Source organism: Dendropsophus ebraccatus, chromosome 3 (genome assembly GCF_027789765.1).
Source record: "Dendropsophus ebraccatus isolate aDenEbr1 chromosome 3, aDenEbr1.pat, whole genome shotgun sequence".
Classification (NCBI taxonomy): Eukaryota; Metazoa; Chordata; class Amphibia; order Anura; family Hylidae; genus Dendropsophus; species Dendropsophus ebraccatus.
In genome coordinates, this window is record NC_091456.1 from 178,955,106 (window position 1) to 178,970,244 (window position 15,139).

Genomic DNA, 15,139 nt, shown 5'->3' on the forward strand with positions numbered 1-15,139 from the left:
ATAATTGTTTGATGACCAGTGCTCCTAGGGCACGCCATTGAAATGTTCCTGAGACCATGATGCCACAACCACCTGCCTGCTCAGCCTCAACAATGCACCCAAGGGGCTGTAGATAGGAAGTGTAGGGTCTTTTGTCGCTAGACTCTGTAGAGGAAGGTCACAAGCCAGAATGCCCTCTACAGCGGTCCAGTTGGGCCCTGGCCCTCTGCCAGGTCCCCAGTCTCAGTGTGCAGACCTAGGCACATGCAACCTACAGATTCTTCTCAAGTAACTCCACTCAACACTATGCAGTGTTAAACCCTTCACTAGATAGGACAAGTCAGAGATCATTTCAACCCACGTTGTGGACAAGAGAGACACAGTGCAGGACAGTATCCATAAAGAAAAGTAAAGCAACTGATCCGGATAGGGCAAAGTTGCTAGAAACCTATCAACTCTATCTCACAGCGCGGGTGTAAACAGGGAACCCTCAGCATTCCGCTCATCCCATGTAACAAGTTCTGGGGCTTGTTTTACCCACTAGGACAGGTCCCCCAACACTGGTAGGGCAATAGGTGGTGCGAAGACCAAAGAGTCAAAACACAGGCACAAGTATCCTCTCTCTCTCTTCTCAAGTATTTTTCGATTTCTACCTCCGACATCCCGGCAGAGCAGAGTACTACTTGGTTTGGGACTCTTACAACATCCTCCTCTCAACTCTTCTGATTGTTCTATATACCTTTCAGCACGCAACTCAGTCAGCACGACTGTACTACTCCCTATGCTTTCACTGCAGATCTGGATCCTAAACTCAATCAAGTGTCTTATCAAGTGTCAAGTGTTCTATCAATGCAAAGATGATATATATATAACTGATAATAATAGTGGATCTGAGCAGCTGGCCGTGGTGGGGAGACCAGGGTGGACATGACTCCGTCTGCTCCTCACATGCTTTCTTGGCTGCAGTTGTTATGTCGGGATGGCTGATCACTCTGTGTCTTACTTGTTCTTCTAGGCAGCTCCGCCGGATGGTTCCTTGACTATGTGGAAGTTGATGCCCCATCACTTGGACAGCGCTTGAAGTTTCCCTGTGGGCGGTGGCTGGATAAAACAGAAGATGATGGCGCAATTGAGAGATATCTGTTTCCTTCCGATCTGCAGACTGAAGAGTATACTCCCTGTATGTAGACTCATGAGCTGGATTATTCATTAGGGGAAGATGATCCATACTGTCAATGGGCACTGTGTGATATAGATAAGTCATACTAACCATGGGCACTGTGTGACATCAGGGAGCCATACTATCCATGGACACTGTGTGATATAGAGGAGCCATACTAACCATTGGCACTGTGTGATATAGATGAGCCATACTAACCATGGGCACTGTGTGATATAGATGAGCCATACTAACCATGGGCACTGTGTGATATAGAGGAGCCATACTAACCATGGGCACTGTGTGATATAGAGGAGCCATACTAACCATGGGCACTGTGTGATATAGAGGAGCCATACTGTCAATGGGCACTGTGTGATATAGAGGAGCCATACTGTCCATGGGCACTGTGTGATATAAAGGAGTCATACTAACCATGGGCACTGTGTGATATAGAGGAGCCATACTAACCATGGGCACTGTGTGATATAGAGGAGCCATACTGTCCATGGGCACTGTGTGATATAGAGGAGCCATACTGTCCATGGGCACTGTGTGATATAGAGGAGCCATACTGTCCATGGGCACTGTGTGACATAGAGGAGCCATACTGTCCATGGGCACTGTGTGATATAGAGGAGTCATACTGTCCACTGTGTGACAGTGACATAGAGGTGTCATACTGTCCATGGGCACTGTGTGACATAGAGGTGCCATACTGTCCATGGGCACTGTGTGACATGGAGGAGCCATACTATCCATGGGCACTGTGTGACATAGAGGAGCCATACTATCCATGGGCACTGTGTGACATAGAGGAGCCATACTGTCCATGGGCACTGTGTGATACAGATGAGCCATACTGTCCATGGGCACTGTGTGACATAGAGGAGCCATACTGTCCATGGGCACTGTGTGATATAGAGGAGCCATACCAACCATGGGCACTGTGCGATATAGAAGGGCTTGTTACATCTATCCATACAATATAAAGAACACTTATGAGCAGCACGGTGACTGATAAAACCTTCCAGAAGTCCATTCCTGAGATTCCTGTGCGGCAGATCTCTGTATACAGTATACTCTCTGGTGTTTTAGTAATGGCTTTTCCGTTGGCAGCGCTGATAATAACACGCCGACATTGTGTTTGTATCTCCCCAGTTGTTCCTTATGAGATCACAGTTTACACTAGCGACATATTTGGGGCTGGGACAGATGCCGATGTCTTTATCGTTCTTTATGGGAGAGATGGAGTGTGCACCCAGCAGAAATCCCTGTGTGTAAACAAACGGGAGCGCAGGATGTATTTCGAGAGGAATTCTGTGGACCAGTTCATAGTGGAGGTAAAGTTTTCCAGACTTTGCAAAAGGAAAGTATTTTTCAGCTCTTTGCTCATTATGGAACCTGTACATGTGATTAGACTGTTCAGCACTGTTTTATAATGTCCTCCATGCTGCTGCTGCTTATGAGGGAGTGCAATAGAGATATAACAGAACAGGATTCCCCATTCTGAGTATGTAGCATATGAGAGACATCAGAGCGGCTAGTCTATTCCCACTAAACACTGAAAATTAGGGATGAGGAGCGGGAAGAGACCTCAGTGGCCAGCATCAGTGGACCAGTTTATAGTGGAGGTAAAGTTTCCAGACTTTGCAATAGGAAAGTATTTTAGAGCTCATTCCCCATTATGGAACCTCTACATGTGATTAGACCAAGGATGGGGAACCTTCGGCCCTCCCGCTGTTGCAAAACTACAATTCCCATCATGCCTGGACAGCCCAAGTTAAAGCTTTGACTATCCAGGCATGATGGGAATTGTAGTTTTGCGGCAGCTGGAAGGACAAAGGTCCCCTTAGACTGGGCAGCACTGCTCTATAATGTCTTTCATGCTGCTGCTGCTTATGAGGGTGTGCAGTGGAAGTACAGCAGAGCAGGATCCCCAATTCTGAGTAGTGTAATGTAGTGTATGGGAGACATCAAAACACTGAAAACTAGGGATGTAGTGGGGAGTGGGAAGATTACTCTGATGCTAGTAATTTATCTCAAGATGGCGCAGTCAGTAATGATCACAGCATCCAGATGTTTTTAGACATGTTAGAGTGCTGAATGGTACCCCCTTGAAAAAGTGTTAGAAGAAATAATAATAATAATAATAATAATAATAATAATAATAATAATAATAAAAAAATAATAATAATAAAAAATACTGCTAATAATAATAAAAAAATATATAAATATATATATATACATATATATATATATATATATATGATTAATATGTATGATATTGATTAATTGATTGATTGATTGTAATAGGTTATGGCACTGCCATGTGGGTAACATTTAGTACACTGCACTGTCCGACTCTCTCCCCGCCACACACACTGCTGAGCTCATACGCTGTGGATTTACTCATCATTTCACATTCAGATGTAAATAAAAGAGGCAGTCCGTATGAGACACTCATTGTATGTATACATCCCGGCTGAGCACGGTTATGCCGCCTGTTATCGGAATGGACGGACTTCCCGCTCAGCTGTGTTCATCTCCTCTTGTAAATATTTGAGTCACTACACTGGGAATATTTATGGCCCTTGTGAAGAATTCCAGGAATTCCAAGCTAATGGTAATGGACACAATGGCCACAACCTGTGCTCCTTCACTTTCAGAGAACAGAAGTGGACTCATATTACGTAAAGAGAATCCTTTATATATGAACAATTATCATTTAAAAAGCTGTTGTCCAAGCTGCGCCTACCGAAACTCCCACAGTCCTCGGGCTGACACAGAAATGGGAAGTTGCACTTGGGATGATGGGGGTAGTTGTTCCTCTGAAGCACACCTTGATGCCCAGGCTGCTTGTTGAAAAAAAATCAGACTGTACTCGCCCTCCCCTCTTTCCCAAAGTCTCTGGTCCACTTCTTCATGATGGGTTGACATAAGACAGTGCCGCCAACCCAATCACTGGGCCCTGTAGTGTCCGGGCTGGTCATGGTCACATGGGCTTATGGGACCTGTCAGGGCAGTGTGTGTTCTGTAGGCTGGATTAGCTCCTTGGGGGGGCCACAATCTGGGTGCAATGATGGATCCACTGTCTCAGCTTCACTAAAGGAGTTCACACCTGTTAAGAAACATGTACCACTCACTCTTTCATTGCAATACAAAATTTGTGGGATACAGGCTAGTTAAGGTGTAGCTTCTATAGCCACATAGATAACAAGGCCCGGCCTGAAGCCCTGTTGGTCCTAGACTTGGGATTCTTCCCAGTTACTAGACAAATCTCCATTTATAGTGGTGGAAAAGGCAGATGATGACCCAGGTAATCCCAGTACTGTCTGCTACAATCCACACCCTATGCTCAGCAAGTTCCCCATCGCAGTTTATCACTGTAGTCTGTCACTTACTATAGATAGCATTGGCTTTGGCCATCACCCTTCATAAATCTTCTGTTTTGGTAGAAAGTTGGATAAGTCTCTTAAGGCTGTCAAAAATATAATGAATAATTAAACAATATAATTAATAATTAATCAGTAATCGATAAATAATTCATGCCATGTCTCTTTAAGCATAGCTAAATAGGTTGTCTCGTGACAATTAAACAATATCATTAATCCATAATTAATCGGTAATCAATCAATACTTTATGCTGTTGTCTCTTTAACTGTAGCATGACACCCCCTTCTCTAAAGTGTTACAACCCACCATATATATAACATGGACACACTAGATCTACTCTTACTTTGTAGCTTTCAGTTCTGGTTCATATACTGTAACTTTGAGGGTTGTTACTGGAAACAGTCAGCAGGAGTACAGTGACAGGTGACACCAATATATAGATAACACAAGCAGGAGTACAGTGACAGGCAGGGCTGGACTGGGACAAAAAAAATCAGCACTGGCACACAAACTACCCCACCAGTCCACATAACAACAGTAGAATGTAGACATAGAATGTAGGCTTAGAATATTGACATAGAATGTAAGCTTAGAATGTTGACAGTGAATGTGTACAAAGAATGTAGGCTTAGAATGTTGATATAGAATGTAGTCTTAGAATGTTGACATAGAATGTAAGCTTAGAATGTTGACATAGAATTTAGGCTTAGAATGTTGACATAGAATGTAAGTTTAGAATGTTGACATAGAAAGTAGGCTTAGAATGTTGACTGTTGACATAGAATGTTGGTTTAGAATGTTGACATAGAATGTTGACATAGAGTGTTGACTGTTGACATAGAATATGGGCTTAGAATGTTGACATAGAATGTAGGCTTAGAATGTTGACATAGAATGTAAGTTTAGAGTGTTGACTGTTCACATAGAATGTAAGCTTAGAATGTTGACATAGAATGTAGGCTTAGAATGTTGACTGATGACGTAGAATGTAAGCTTAGAATGTTGACATAGAATTTAGGCTTTGAATGTTGACATAGAATGTAAGTTTAGAATGTTGACTGTTCACATAGAATGTAAGCTTAGAATGTTGACATAGAATGTAGGCTTAGAATGTTGACTGTTTATATAGAATGTTGCTTTAGGATGTTGAAATAGAATGTAAGTTTAGAGTGTTGACTGTTCACATAGAATGTAAGCTTAGAATGTTGACATAGAATGTAAGCTTAGAATGTTGACATAGAATGTAGGCCTAGAATGTTGACTGATGACATAGAATGTAAGCTTAGAATGTTGACATAGAATTTAGGCTTAGAATGTTGACATAGAATGTAAGTTTAGAATTTTGACTGTTCACATAGAATGTAAGCTTAGAATGTTAACATAGAATGTAGGCTTAGAATGTTGACTGTTTATATAGAATGTTGGTTTAGGATGTTGACATAGAATGTAAGTTTAGAATGTTGACTGTTCACATAGAATGTAAGCTTAGAATGTTGACATAGAATGTAGGCTTAGAATGTTGACTGTTGACATTGAATGTAAGCTTAGAATGTTGACATAGAATGTAGGCTTAGAATGTTGACATAGAATGTAGGCCTAGAATGTTGACTGATGACATAGAATGTAAGCTTAGAATGTTAACATAGAATTTAGGCTTAGAATGTTGACATAGAATGTAAGTTTAGAATGTTGACTGTTCACATAGAATGTAAGCTTAGAATGTTGACATAGAATGTAGGCTTGGAATGTTGACTGTTGACATAGAATGTTGGTTTAGAATGTTGACATAGAATGTAGGCTTAGACTGTTATCATTGAATGTCCTTGATTCCTGCTCACAGTTCCTGCTCTCTCATATAGACTACTGTCTGTGGCTCCCTTTTTTTAGACCCCTGCTTAGCACCCCCAACTTGCCTTGTAAATTGAGAGGTGACAGCGGTATATAGATAACACAGACAAGAGTAAAATGACAGGTGACACCAGTATATAGATAAAACAGACAGGAGTACAGTGACAGGTGACACCAGTATATAGATAACACAGACAGGAGTATATTGAGAGGTGACAGCGGTATATAGATAACACGGACAGGAGTAAAGTGACACCAGTATATAGAACACCTGCATGCTCTGCTGAGATGAGCGTGATTTGTGTCACAATAACAAACTCAGCTCTGCTACTTCTGCGTGCATTTCAAGCCTACAGATCCACAGTAGTGAATTCCCAGCTGGAGGATCAGTGCAGAAAGCTTCCTATCTTGGCATCTCCGTCACAGTCAGACCGAGACCCAGTAACACAGTGATAATAGGCCGCCTGCTGAATTATTCAGCCGTCAGTGACAGACGCTGTCGGTGATTATTGTAGCCGGAATGTAATATGTGTTTGCACATTCAATGGCTGACACCTTCCCGTACACTATGTTTGTACACCGTCCCTGAACCGACTTACACTTGACCCACATACTGACCAATGTCTGTCTCCCTGACTCCTGTCCTCATCCGTGCTGCAGCTCGAAGACATCGGCGACGTGATAGAAAAGATCCGTATCGGCCACAACAGCAAGGGCATCAATGCCGGGTGGCACCTGGACAGAGTGGAAATTCGTAGACTTTTACCCAATGGAAAGGTGCGTTATACAAAATACTGAAACTATATTTTTTTACATTTATTATATATGATATATATATATATATATATATATAGTATGTATTTATTATAGATCAGTGGTTACCTGTAGCTCTTCAGCTGTTGTGAAGCTGCAATGCCGTTATTGGCACTGGAGAGTCACAGTTCGGAGATTAATGCTAAATATCATCTGTTATTCTATTTAGATTTGTTGTGTAATATTTTTTAAATGTTTTCAATGCAACTTAGTCTCTATGCAGACACCAAGATCCTGTCTTCCAGTACTTTTCAGCTGCTGTATGTCCTGCAGAAAGTAGTGTAGTATTTCCAGTGCTCTGTCCGTGTCAGGAACTGTCCTGATCAGTAGCAAATCCCCATAGAAAACCTCTCCTGCTCTGGACAGTTCCTGACATGGACAGAGGTGGCAGCAGAGAGCACTGTGCCAGACTGGAACGAATACACCCCTTCCTGCAGAACATGCGGCAGCTGTTAAGTACTAAAAGGCTAGGGTTTTTTTTTTAAATAGAAGCAGTTTACAAATCTTTATAACTTTCTGACACGTGTTGATTAAAAAACATTTCTTTCTGCTGTACCTATAAGTTTGCTATAGACTGTTATTCTACAGGTCCTCCAGAAATGGAGACGCTCTTTAGACTTCTCTATTAGCGATTATATATGAAGACGTGAGTTATTAACCCTTTATATTCCTCTAACACTGCCCCAGGGTTCACAGACGGTCACCTTCCCCTGTGATCGATGGTTGGCAAAGTCTGAAGATGACGGAGAGACCATCCGGGAGCTCGTCCCATCTGACATCTTCACTGAAAAGCTCACAAAGGACGGGACCCTGAAACAGATTGAAATGGAGGTTGAAGACCCCCTGGAGAGTAAGAGCCATCTATATGTGGGGGGGGCCAGTCTGTATCCTGTAGCCTGATCTATATGAATACACGTACATGGCACATGACAGCAGCACAGGCCTCAAGTATCTCCTCCTCATCGCTGTCAGGAGACCTGGGCCTGCTGGAACTTATAAACTCGGAGGAAGTTTTATAGCAGAAGTTGCTTCATTCTAATGCTAATGTGACTGCAGAGATTTACAGGAGCGGCACTACCCCCCCTCCCCCGCCACCACCGCCACAGACAGAGCAGCTGCTACTGTGCCCCCCCAGTCTGCCCGCAGCTCCCCTGATTTATACTGAGCCATGTCGGGGGCCTGCAGACATCTCCCATAACAAAAGCCGGGGCTAATGTGCTGCATTAATGGGCATTAACCTGTATTGTTACTCACTGGTCGCCCATCTGTTCCTGGAGGGATTTCTATACTGGGAAAAGTCTACATACAGCCCCGTCACTGCGGCCAGGAGGGCAAAGTCTGGGGCTCAGCCTGTAATTCCCAGAAGCCCATCACATCTCTAGCATCACCTATATCACTCAGTGATTACTTATTATTATTAGTAGAAGTAGTAGTAGCAGCAGTATGTCGTGTAATTTGCTTCTTTCAAACAGCTATAACCTAGTATATGTGGTTTTCCCTAAATAATTTTACTAGAAGATAGATAGATAGATAGATAGATAGATAGATAGATAGAGAGATAGGAGATAGAGAGATAGGAGAGAGATAGATAGATAGATAGATAGATAGATAGATAGATAGATAGATAGATAGGAGATAGATAGATAGGAGATAGGAGATAGATAGGAGATAGATAGATAGGAGATAGATAGATAGGAGATAGATAGATAGGAGATAGATAGATAGGAGATAGGAGATAGATAGATAGGAGATAGATAGATAGATAGATAGATAGATAGATAGATAGATAGATAGGAGATAGATAGATAGGAGATAGGAGATAGATAGGAGATAGATAGATAGGAGATAGATAGATAGGAGATAGATAGATAGGAGATAGATAGATAGGAGATAGGAGATAGATAGGAGATAGGAGATAGATAGGAGATAGATAGATAGATAGATAGGAGATAGGAGATAGATAGATAGATAGATAGATAGATAGATAGATAGATAGATAATAGATAGATAAATAGAGAGAATTTCATGATAAATAGATAGATATGAGATAGATACAAGATAGGTGAATTTCTAGGTAGATAGATTGATGAGACAGACAGACAGACATACAGATAGATAGATAGATAGATAGATAGGAGATAGATAGATAGGAGATAGATAGGAGATAGATAGATAGATAGATAGATAGATAGATAGATAGATAGATAGATAGATAGGAGATAGATACATGATAGATAGATAGATAGATAGATAGATAGATAGATAGATAGATAGGTAGATAGGAGATAGATACATGATAGATAGATAGATAGATAGATAGATAGAAAGATAGATAGATAGATAGATAGATAGGAGATAGATACATGATTGATAGATAGGAGATAGATACATGATAGATAGATAGATAGATGATAGATAGATAGATAGATAGATAGATAGATAGATAGATAGATAGATAGATAGATAGATGAATTTCATGATAGATAGATAGATAATAATAGATATTCCTGTATCTGACTATATATCATACCCTCTTCTGCAGCTCATACATATTGTGTGTCTGTGTACACCGGTGACATCTATGGGGCTGGCACTGACGCCAACGTGTTTCTCACCATGTACGGAGACCTCGGTGACACCGGGGAGAGGAAGCTCAGCAAATCAGAAACCAACTCCAATAAGTTTGAGAGAGGACAGGTAACCAATCTTATAGGGAAAATCTTTAGTTGCTACAGGGAAATTGTCAATGAGCTGCTGTTGATGGATCTTTCTTTTATTACTAGATAAAGACAGGTTATTGAATGTATAATGGTGTCATACTATGAATGGGCTGGGCTTACACAAGTGTATGGGTGTTCACACAAACCAGAATTTGAATAAGTATAGAGTTACAATGAAGATCAGTCAACAGCAAGTTGGCCGCATGTTGGTGGTTTTGATTTAGCAAAATGAAAACATTCCTTGGATGCTATAATATACAGTATCTATATTACTAGGTGGACAAGTTTGTCATAGAAGCTGTAGACCTGGGTACCCTCTATAAGATAAAGATCCGGCACGATAACGCTTTACTGAATCCCGACTGGTACTTGGAGAGGGTGGAGATCCTGAACGAAGTGACGGAGGAGACTTATATGTTCTTGTGTGAACGCTGGCTCTCCACCAAGAAGGAAGACAAAAAGATCGAGAGGATTCTGTATGAGAAGGTAAATGGATGCTATGAGAGTCCAGGAGATTTAAAGGGGTACTCCAGCAAAAAATGTTTTCTTTCAAGTCAACTGGTGCTAGAAAGTGCCAGAGATTTGTAATTTACTTCTATTAAAAAATCTCAAGTACAGTGGTACCTTGGTTTAAGAGTAACTTGGATTGAGAGCGTTTTGTAAGAAGAGCTCACAGTTTTTCAAAATTGTAACTTGGTGTAAGAGCTTTGCTTTGGTTTAAGAGCTCCCTGTACTGGGTGGGAGGGGAAGCGGGGGAAGGGCATTGTGTGCATAGCGGGGTCTACAGCCCTGTACTCTGACCCAGGAAGTCTCCCTCATCTTCCAAATTATAGCAAATGCTATTCAGGCTGGGGCTTACATCAGGGGACAGGACTGTGGAGGAAATCTCTTTATAGCTGTAACCCCTCTCTCCCCGGACAGAGAGTGCTGCATGTATGTGCCCACATATGTCCTGCTCATTCCTTTATGCTCCCTGCAGTCTCTTTCAGTCCCTGTGTTTCCCATTCTCTCCATTCCTGCTATAATGTGGCTGCACTTACACTCAGCTATGCACTTTACTGCTATAATGTGCCTGCACTTACACTCAGCTATACATACTGCTGCAATATTGTGCCTGCACTTACACTCAGCCATTCACACTGCTGTATAGAGAAGTATCTGTCTCTGTCTTCCTGCACAGCAGTGTGATTCTCACTTCCTGATTGGTCCATGCTGAACACCCCCCCTTCTCCATTGCTGTCATGTGACCACACAGACCTCTGACAGCAGCCCTGCTTCTCTATTCTAGCCTGTTGTACTACACTCCTGCATTATGGGGATCTGCAGCTCCATCCTGTATCTACAAACTGCTGCTGTGTTATCAGGTTTATGCACTTACTATACATTATACACATGCTAATTGCTATACTGTACAGTACAGTTTCTGAATTTTTGTTTCATTAGTTTTACATGTTATTTAGAATAAAAAATGATTTTGGGGTGTGGAACCAATTACATTTCTGCATTTCTATGATTTCTTATGGAAAAATTTGCTTTGGTTTAAGAGTGGATTTGGATTACAAGCACAGTCCCGGAGCAAATTATACTCGTAATCCAAGGCACCACTGTACTTCCAGTACTTATCAGCTGCTGTATGTTCTGTAGGATGTGGCATTCTTCCCAGTCTGGAGAGCAGGAGAGGTTTTCTATGAGGATTATTTGCTACTGATCTTGACAGTGTGTCAGACTGGAGAGAATACACCACTTCCTGCAGGACATACAGCAGCTGATAAGTGCTGGAAAACTGGAGATTTTTAAATAGAAGTAAATTACAAATCTCTGGCACTTTATGACACCAGTTGATTTGAAAGAAAAAACATATGTGCTGGATAACCCCTTTATCGTATTACTCTGGAGATCATGGTGGTGCCTACTGGGTTTGGGCCCAAAAAGTTCAGGTCCGTTCGAAAGTCAGGTGTCCTGGTGAGAGGTTGGGATGTGTATAGTGTCCGAGATGAAGGAAGCAATGGCGTCTACGCTGTTCTTATTCCAATTTTATTGCAGGATTATGATGGAGATAGAAATAGCCTTGGCAGCTCAGCTCGAAGCTTCCGGGGTTCCTCTATGAGCCTGAAGAGTCAGGATAACAACGCCAACCTGAGGAGCAAGAGCAGCCAAGATGGATCCATACAGGAGGGACCAAGTAAGAGATCATATATGTTACCTATAGACAGGGGGGCTATGATGTCTTCTCTACCTTCACAGAAGATACAGCTTGTAATGAGAGAGGGGGTAGGTTGGAGACTGCTGCAATTAGACAGTGTAATTAAACTGCAGTCCAACTCATTTGATCACGAACATGGGGCCATGCAATAGAGTGCTGATAAGTGAGATTGGCATTTGTTTGCAGAGTCTTTACTTTACTATGGCCTAATAATCAAGCAGCCAGGCTGCACGAATGATCCTTGTATTGTTCGTGTGGCCATGGAAACTGACAGCACAGATAGGTGTATACTGGGGTCTAGGATACGTATATATCTCTACTGTCAATTTCCCGATCACACATGCAGCGCACACATACCTAGTGTGCTGCTGTGTGATCTGGCATCCCACTCTCCAGCTCTTCCGCTCCTGCTTTCTGATCTGATCGGAGAGAATGATTGACAGCTGGAATAATTGACAGCGGTGAACTAAATATACTGCCGGCGAGCAGAGAGCAGGACAGGAGAGCCGAAGAGTGGGATGGCGGATCGCACAGCAGTGCACAAGGTATGTATGCAATGTATGTGTGATCTGGAAACTGACAGCACGGGTATATGCATAGTCGTGCTGTCAGTTTCACTTTGCTATCGGCCGCACATCTCCAGGAACATGTGTGGCCGATAGCAATAAATTTTAGAGGAAAAATCCTGGCCCTGACTTTTTTTTTTATTCAAAAGAGCCTGGAAGGAGGTGGCTGAATATAACATTAACTTACCTCACCCCCTCTGCCCCTCCTCTAGCGCCGGGATCCGCTGTCATCCACTCTGGTTGCCAGTGTACCGGTCACTTCTATGTCTGTGTGTCCCACTCCCGCTTAGCCAGGCAGGACCTTGCTAGGCAGCCGGCCTCACATGTCACGACTCTATGGCTTAGTGCTGTCACTGTTCACGATTTTTGACGGAAGGAGCGTTTCTGGCCAATAATCGGCCCGTATAAAAAGCTCTTGGGGCTCACTTTTACCCATTATTCACCGGACTGATCCTATATATAATCCTAATTTTCTTGCAGTGATCCTCTACCACCTTAGCATCTCCACCGGTCAGGAACGGGACGCAGGAACCGAAAGCCGAGCGTATGTGATCATTATGGGCCCCCAGAAGATACGGACAGAGCGCCTGTGGTTGGACCTGCCCAAGAGCAAGAAGGGCTTCGCTCCCGGTTCTGTGGAGCATTTCACTGTAATGGGATTAGATGTCGGAGAGGTGAAACGAATGGAGGTGAGAATAACTTCCATAGTAATCCATAGAAACTATATACTATATACATACATATATACTATATACATATATACAGCCAATTACCATTTACCTCATGTACCCGTCCATAGCTGGGCCACGATGGGGCCACTCCAGAGAGCTGCTGGCTAGTGGAAGAGATAAAACTCAGCGTGCCTACTAAAGGAGTGTTGTACACCTTCGTGTGCAAATGTTGGTTTGCCAAAGACAGAGGCGATGGATTATCCGCCCGGGTCTTCAACATGTTAGACGCGTCCGCCATCACTGTTCCCCAAAAGGTGAGGTCTGGTGGAACGTCTGTCCATTGACTAAAGATTATAATGGACCAAACTAAAAACTTCACACCAATTTTCCAGATTCTTTACGAGGTTACCGTGGTCACCGGGGACGTTGCTAACGGTGGGACAGATGCCAATATCTATATGACGTGTTTCGGTGCCAGTGGTAACACAGAGGAGATGCTTTTGCCAAAATGTGGAGACAGGTCTGTAGTTTGGTTTCTCATCTATCTCATACTCTGTCAGATGGACTTCCTGTTCTCTCAGCGTTAGAGATGGCAGGGAAGGGTTACACACCAGAGTGGCAGGGGGTAGAGAAAGCTTGGAGGACAACTCACACAAGCTGTAGATAGGTTCTCTTCAGCACCACCACAGGGAAAACTTAGCATTACACAGTGTCCATTCAAATCAATGTATTCTGCAGGACAGGTGGGAGATGCTTTTTGTAGTCACTCTCTACTGTGGCAAAGAGGTGAGGATCCTGAACATAGGACTCTCCCCGATTAATAGAGTATATAGAACTGGGTTTCCTAAACTCGACAACCCCTTTAATATACAGTGGGGGAGATTTATCAAACATGGTGTAAAGTGAAACTGGCTTAGTTGCCCCTAGCAACCAATCAGATTCCACCTTTTATTTTCCAAAGAGTCTGTGAGGAATGAAAGGTGGAATCTGATTGGTTGCTAGGGGCGACTGAGCCAGTTTCACTTTAAACCACGTTTGATAAATCTCCCCCAGTATGTTTATGAAGGTTAGACAATGTTGTTACCCCCCCTCCCCTTTTACACATAGTCCCTCTGCACTGCATAGATCCATAATAAAAAGTTGTTTTTCACATGGTTCTTGTAGGTTTGAGAGAGGTCAGAGAGACACATTTGTCATGGAAATCGCTGACATCGCCCCCTTTAAGAAGATGAGAATGCGCATAGATGGGAAGGGCAGTCGGCCTGAATGGTATCTTGAAAAGGTAACAAAAAGTTAGATTCTTTTTGAATGTAACAACGCAGACCTATACTACCAGGATGCTTACCCAGTGTTATTCTACAACTGGAGGTCCGCCCGTGCTTCCAGAATAGGTGCTGGGGGCTGTAATGCCTCCTTGCTCCCCATCCCATTCCTAACTCTGCTTGACTGATAGTCCAAAACGGGTACAAGGATGGATGGGCCTTGTATTGCTTTTTTATTATTCCTCCTTGATTTGAATAAATTGACGACTGTTTATTATAATCACACTCCATGTCAATAAGGTGTGACCAGACACTGTGCCAGACCAAGGGGATAAAGCCCGAATGTCAATGTATATATATATATACATATTGAGGAGGATTAGCAGAAGAACAGAGCAATGCAGACTCTTAAAGGGGTACTCCACAAATTAACTGGTGCTAAAAAGTGCCAGAGATTTGTAATTTAATTCTATTAAAAAAAACAATTTCTCCAGTCCACCAGTACTTATCAGCTGCTGTATG

General features: G+C 42.6%; 1 protein-coding gene across 2 annotated transcripts in view; it reads left to right on the forward strand.

The window, feature by feature from the left end:
* LOXHD1 (lipoxygenase homology PLAT domains 1) overlaps positions 1-15,139 on the forward strand; it is a 150,209-nt gene that overhangs the window by 109,312 nt on the left and 25,758 nt on the right. For both annotated transcript variants that reach the window (XM_069964843.1, XM_069964842.1), the window contains 11 exons: positions 995-1,159; positions 2,300-2,481; positions 7,043-7,159; positions 7,883-8,045; positions 9,738-9,892; positions 10,192-10,401; positions 11,959-12,097; positions 13,165-13,373; positions 13,484-13,669; positions 13,748-13,875; positions 14,520-14,637. In XM_069964843.1, coding sequence (XP_069820944.1) covers positions 995-1,159; positions 2,300-2,481; positions 7,043-7,159; positions 7,883-8,045; positions 9,738-9,892; positions 10,192-10,401; positions 11,959-12,097; positions 13,165-13,373; positions 13,484-13,669; positions 13,748-13,875; positions 14,520-14,637 — 1,772 coding nt within the window. The remainder of the gene's footprint in view (positions 1-994; positions 1,160-2,299; positions 2,482-7,042; positions 7,160-7,882; positions 8,046-9,737; positions 9,893-10,191; positions 10,402-11,958; positions 12,098-13,164; positions 13,374-13,483; positions 13,670-13,747; positions 13,876-14,519; positions 14,638-15,139) is intronic.